This window comes from Triticum aestivum, unplaced genomic scaffold, assembly GCF_018294505.1.
Source record: "Triticum aestivum cultivar Chinese Spring unplaced genomic scaffold, IWGSC CS RefSeq v2.1 scaffold14256, whole genome shotgun sequence".
NCBI classification, from domain to species: domain Eukaryota; kingdom Viridiplantae; phylum Streptophyta; class Magnoliopsida; order Poales; family Poaceae; genus Triticum; species Triticum aestivum.
Window position 1 is genome coordinate 122,319 of NW_025226161.1, and position 6,728 is coordinate 129,046.

At 41.4% G+C, this 6,728-nt stretch overlaps 1 protein-coding gene across 1 annotated transcript; it reads left to right on the forward strand.

The window, feature by feature from the left end:
• The first annotated feature begins 1,541 nt into the window (after positions 1 to 1,541).
• LOC123172506 (non-specific lipid-transfer protein 4.1) lies at positions 1,542 to 2,268 on the forward strand. Its single transcript, XM_044589466.1, has one exon. It carries the CDS (start codon positions 1,645 to 1,647, stop codon positions 1,990 to 1,992), a length of 348 nt encoding a protein of 115 aa, XP_044445401.1. The 5' UTR covers positions 1,542 to 1,644; the 3' UTR covers positions 1,993 to 2,268.
• Positions 2,269 to 6,728: the final 4,460 nt, after the last annotated feature.

Here is a 6,728-nt window from a genome sequence, read left to right on the forward strand (position 1 = left end):
TTATTCATTACCTTTTTGTTTCCAAATTGTGCTATTTTACATCCCATGCGTGCACCCTCTGGACCTCTTTCCATGGTGGCATCGTATAATAGATTGAGATCCTACATCAGTGGCACATAATGAGATGAGTCTTCTGTGTTACACCTCTCAAACTCCATCCATATTGGCATGAGTTTTAGTATATATGTACACACAAAATCAACACATATATACCACATTTTAGTATTTCAGCACATATATACCACGTGCGATGGAATAAAAAATGGTATTATTTTTTAGAAGTAGATAACAATAAGCTTGAACTAGATGGCACCAAACAATTTCCAATTACAATCATGGATGAGTAGCCTCTAAGTGAACTTCTTAGAGAAACATTGACATATTTTCTATCTTCTTTTTTCAATTACAAGACAAACAAGAGGGACACATTTTTCTCTAATATTCTTTCATTCAAGCTACTTGTACAATTCCTACATAGAAAATGATCAAGTGAAGGCGACTATATAATAAGATCAACAAAATCAAAGACAAAATTATGAGTTCACAAAACAAGATCAACACATTTAAACAACATCATGCACGTGGTTAAGGGGAGAGGATTTTGGGTCGAGGTTGGCGGTTTTCTTCCCGTATGCGGATATGCCGGTACTCGGGTATGGGTATGGCCTTCCCATCCTGTACCCGCCTTACCCACTCGGTACAATTTCTTCCCATTTATATACCCATGGGTATATATTTTCTCAAACCCTTACCCTAATAGGGTTTTTACCCGTCGGGTTTGCGGGTTGCGGGTACCCATTGCCATGTTGAGGCATGACACATGTGGTTCGAGAAACCATAGGCCTTATGGTAGTGGCACAATCCACCCGTATTCGCCTCACCACTGAGCTATCAGGATCTGTTCGCCAAGGCCGTTTGCCAAATGTAGTTGATGTTTTACTTAGTCAAATTGACATATATAATACGTTGCTATTTACTTGAAAGACACCCCCCTCCGTCCCATAGTATAAAATCGTTTTTCAAGCTATGTTAGCTTGAGAAACGATCTTATATTGTGGGACAAGAGAGTATTTCATAGAAACTAAATCGATATTCAAAATATACGTTTGAAGACCACATCGATGAGTATCAAACCGTGACATTGGCACATTGTCGAATTTAACATTTGAGACAGAATGAGTAAAGTCATTTAACTAGAGCCCTATAAGATCACATGCACCGTCAGATTTATGTAGTTCATGGTTCGAGCTCACTGTCATCAATGCACTCAACTACACTACTCCACGAGAGACTGAGATTAGGTAAACCTCTTAGTCCCGTCATTAATCTGCTGTGCACACGCTAGGTCCATCCATGGGGCCCAACTCAACATCCAGCAAAATGCATTAACGACCATCGATGGATTCCAACATCAAACAACAACCTAAATTTATGTATTTGCTCGCGTGCATCAACCCAATTGGTCCATCTGGACGCAATACTTGTGTACAGTTATTACGAATGGGATCCCATATTTGCCAGAATCCCTATTTAAGCTCATGCATCCCCTACAGAGCTCCTCACAAGTACAACCACTTAGCAAGTCCATCCATCTCATCATCTACATCTGAGCTCAGCACTACTACTATTGCTAGCTTGATCAAGATGGCCCGTGCTGCAGCTGCTCAACTCGTGTTGTTCACCCTCGTGGCAGCAATGGTCCTCACAGCCACAGACGCTGCAATCTCCTGTGGCCAGGTGAGCTCTGCCTTGAGCCCCTGCATCTCCTATGCACGCGGCAGCGGCTCCAGCCCACCTGCGGCCTGCTGCAGTGGTGTCAGGAGTCTGGCCGGCGCAGCGCGGAGCACCGCTGACAAGCAAGCGGCGTGCAAGTGCATTAAGAGTGCTGCTGGTGGGCTCAACGCTGGAAAGGCCGCTGGCATCCCCTCCAAGTGCGGCGTCAGCATCCCCTACGCCATTAGCTCATCCGTGGACTGCTCTAAGATTCGCTGATCAACCACTGGCCACCATGGTCGCCGCCTATAGTGCCATCCATCGACACTAACTATGTTCGGGTCACACACACACACACACACACACATATATATACGAATAAATGCTGTTCATGTGAGACAGAGAGGAGTATGTATGTCGAGCCAGTTCTGCATGGCCGGTCACACTATTGTATCGATGTTTGGTTGTTACTTCTCTCCCGTTGAGGAGATACATGAGGTTGTTGTACTTTGTACCATGTGCACTTCTGATTTATGGATCGTATATTCAGCAGTACTCGCATGCGTCGTTATTACACATGCATGGCTGGCAAAACATTAGATTCCTGTTTCTTGCTCCAACCAAAATGTAGGCATGCGTTGTTATTTACTATAATGGAACAATCACATTTCGCTTGTTTCAGTTCCTCTTACAAACACTACCTTTTTGTTTCTTAGGAAATTGGGGCCGCCCCCTCCAAAGAAATCATGATCTCCTCCTATTACAAACTATAACAAACCGAACTGAAATTGATACTAAAGCGATAGCCATAAACACCAGATACCAGATACCAGCATAACAAACGCAAAGATAACAATGCAACCACCAGTAAACACACCCAAAAACTGTGAGAGACGACACCGAAATTTAGTGAATGCAACCACCAATGAAAACTCCTACTGGTAATTGTTTCTAAGAAATTGGAGTAGTGGTATATTTCTGAAAAACGCACCCAGAACATAGATCGTCTGGCCAAATGTAAACAACTTCAGGTCTCTGGGACTGCTCGAATCACCATGTTCCGATTCACCACAAAAAAATTCTAGATGGGTTTTGGTAAATTTCAAACCACATACAGGAAAGATCATCATGCAAGATTGTAATTAATTAAGCACCAATTGTTAGCAAGTACGCCAATGAAAAATTGGAGCACTCTTGGTCATGATGTACTTACAATATACTCTATTTTTGCTAGCAATGGATCAGGGAGTATGAAATGGTAATTACGAAACCATCAAAAGTTGCTCTAAAAAATGAATCCACTTACAACAGAAGAAAGCCGAGTGGAGAATGGCAATGAGTACTTGCGCAGGAAAATTTAAAAAATATTCACTCAAATAGGACTAAGGGGACAATGCCATTTGTTGCCAATGTATGAGAGGCCTCGTGTGCACCTTTTTCCTCTCTTGTAATTTAGGATGTGTATTTGTAAAAACATTGTTTATATATTAACCAGGACGTGTGTATATATGCATTTTGATCAAAGTTTTGCCGTTAGCTTGATCAATAAATAACTTAAATAGATGTCGAACGATCAATTTTGTTTGAGGGTGGTGCGCTCATATCATTGTTAAAGAAAGGACATGCATGGGTATTTTGTGAGGACACAAAAGATGATGTTCCTTTCCTTTCTCGTAAAACAAGATTTAATAAAAAAAACTAGACCAATGGGAGAGGCCCCGTAGCATTTTCATTAAGAAGCTGTGAGACGTCAAGTTTTAATCCACGAAATAAATTCAGGAATCGCTTTCCCAGCTACGCTCACAGGCCCACACACACAGCTCATCTCCCACCACCGCTTTTTATTTCGAGAAAGCTTATCCTCTACACACTCTCCTCCCCCATGCGTTGCATCTCTCCTCCCAAATCCCAATCCGCCATGAAATCCCTCCCTCTTTTTCCTCTGATCCGTGCCAACGAGCAAGCCACTCCGATTAGCCAGCGCCGCCCCTTGAACTTTCCCCTTAGTCTATCCACCCACGATCCATGGCCACAAACGGCGGCGCTCTAGACCGGTGTGGCGGCGCTCTGGACCTGGCGATGCGTAGTGCTGCAAGGAGGCAGGTCCCCATGCTAGAACCGTCATTATGCTAGAACCATCGATGCGCCATGCTGGAAGCTCTAAGGCCACCGTGCTGGAATCCGGCCACGCTCATGCTGGAACCGGTGAAGTACTTGCGCATGAAAATTAACAACTATTGCTCCAAGTGGATGAAGGGAACAATGCCATTTGTTGCTAATTTATGAGATGACTCACGTGCACCTTTTCCTCTGTGGTAAACTGGTAATTTAGGATGTTTATTTGTAGAAACATTGTAAATAAATTTTGCCACGATGAATGTATGTATGCATTTAGATCGAAGTTTTGCCATTTTCATGCCAACTTAGCTTGATCGATAAATAACATAAATTAATGTTGACCGACCAATTTTGTTTCTGAGTGTGGTGCCCACATATCCATGTGAAAGAAAAGACATGCATCTGGTATTTGGTGAGGAAACAAGAGATGATGTTCCTTTCGTTTCTCGTAAAATAAAATTTAATAAGAACTAGATCAATGGGGCAGCCCTAGTGGCATTTTAATTAAGAAGGTGTGGGACATCAAGTTTTAATCCACGAAACCCACATGATTCAAACTTTGGTCCGCCAACGCAGACAACCACACTCTTTCTATTGGGCCAGACACACATCCACAAATCAAGTAGTAGTAATGATAATAATGATGATGATGATGATGATGATGATGATGATGATGATGATGATGATGATGATGATGAGGAGGAGGAGGAGGAGGAGGAAAGTTTTTACATGAACTTATGTGTTTTTGAGTTACTAGAATCGCGAGACCTCTTTGGAAAGAACACACATAATGTGATGTACAAAGAAGAAGAAATAGCATGCATGCAGCAACAAGTTATTTGCATCACTTACTTGAGAAGTTTATTCACTGCCTATAGTACTACTATCATTACAAGATTTTTTTCTGTTTCATGAAATTTTAATTGAATATCAAAAAATGTATGGCATTGTGTAAGTGTCTCAACCCTCAATGTAGCATCTATTTTATCAATTATTTATGTAATTTCAGTTCATCTTACTAAGTGTCTTCAGCTCTTCTTTTTTTGACTTACGAGTCTTTAGCTTTGACAAAATAAAAATAAGAAAACTAAGCTATGTTCTGTCTCACTGGAAGTGGATACTTGGTCGTCAACCACTTGCCTTTATCGTGCAACGGCATAATTAGTAATCATTCTTTTTCCATCTAAAAATATATATTTTTCTGAAGACATATTAGTATCTGAATTTGGTTAACTTTGGACGCTAGCAAATATGAACTTATATTTTAATTGAAGTACAAATATTTATGGTGTAGCTTAAATTTAAATAAAACCACGACATTTCTATTGGAACGGAGGGAGTACATCTCAGATAATGTCTCGGTAGTAAATAATACAAGGAGGACACGACAAGACATTGGACTTCTACTTTCTGCCTAGGCACAGTGGCATCTTCTTGCACGATGTTTTCTTTATCATTTATAAGCCGACTTATTGTAATTGCACCTCCGTCGCATACAAGATTTTTGTTGCCGAGAAGCTGTCAGACCAAGGAAAAGGTCAAGGGTTATATCAATTTAGGGATCGTAGCCCTAAGAAACCATGAAGTGAGACTAACTTGCAGAAATTGCAGTGCCCTCGATACTGTAAGTTTCCCATGCCTCCTACCCGTATGCATCAAAACTATAGAAAGATGCATCATGGCACACCGATTAGATTTCAACATCTTGTAATAGTATTTTCATCAATATAATGTTGAGGTAGGCTAGAATTGCGGATTTCTGGTAGCATACAAGGTGGGAAGTGTCTATGAAAAGAGAGCCTGGAGAAGGAAAATGACAGATTTTTAAGAATTGGGCCGCAGAGATTGGCGTTGGCCCCATTAATGCTTTCAACGCTACTATACACATCTACATTGGGGTACATTAATGTGGTCCATGTTTGGACGGTGCTTGCAGAAGATTTGAGGAGCTCAATGTGCCGACCAAAATAATATGGGCGTGACTAGTATAGCTTTGTAATTATTGATTTTTTTATCAAGGTCGCACAATACAATCCGAGCCATTATGGCGTGATCATTAGAAATGGGAATCAGGTGGTTCAATATTATTGGTGCTTGATGTGTGGCAAAAAATTCATAGCTCACAGATGACTCCATGTATCACTGTTACAGTTAAAAAAAAAGGTTGGATGTGTATCACGGTACATAGTCCCTATAGCAGTATCAAATTAAACATTTGGGACAGAGTAAGGACATGCATTTGATTCGACACCTACAGGATCACATGCACCGTCAGATTTGTGTAGTTCACAGGTCGAGCTCACTGTCATCATTGCACTCAACTACACTACTCCCTGGTCGATCATTGTGAGGGACTGACTACGTACATGTCTCTTAGTCCTGTTATTAATCTCTTGTGCACACTCTTATCAACCACATTCCACACCGCTAGAATCGTATGCATATGTATGTTTGGTCCATCCACCGGGCCCAACCTGACAACATCCAACCATCCCCTAAATGCATTAACGCCCATCAATTTATTCCAACATCAAACAACAACCTAAATTTATGAATTTGGTCCATGTGGGAGCAATACTTGACACCATAAAAGTATACAGTTTATTCCAGATGTTGTTTTTTTTATAAAAGAGAGGATCATCTCTCCGATTTCCATTAACAGAAATCACCGAGTCTTACAAGAGAACCAAAAGAAAAATGCCTACTCATCTAAACCGCGCATCTTCAGCTAACTGCAGAAGGAAAAAAGGGAACGAGCTAACTATAGAAAGAAAGGCGGAGAAGGGGATGAAGGTAGGCAGAGCCGCGTCGTTGAAAGGTAGTCGGGGGAGATCACACTGCCATGATTCTCCCCGTCCCCAGCCGCCATCCATTCATCGCTTTGAACACCTCTTCTG

Bases quoted from the DNA above. Each gene is read 5' to 3' on its own strand.
- LOC123172506 (XM_044589466.1), top strand. From the start codon at position 1,645: ATGGCCCGTGCTGCAGCTGCTCAACTCGTGTTGTTCACCCTCGTGGCA.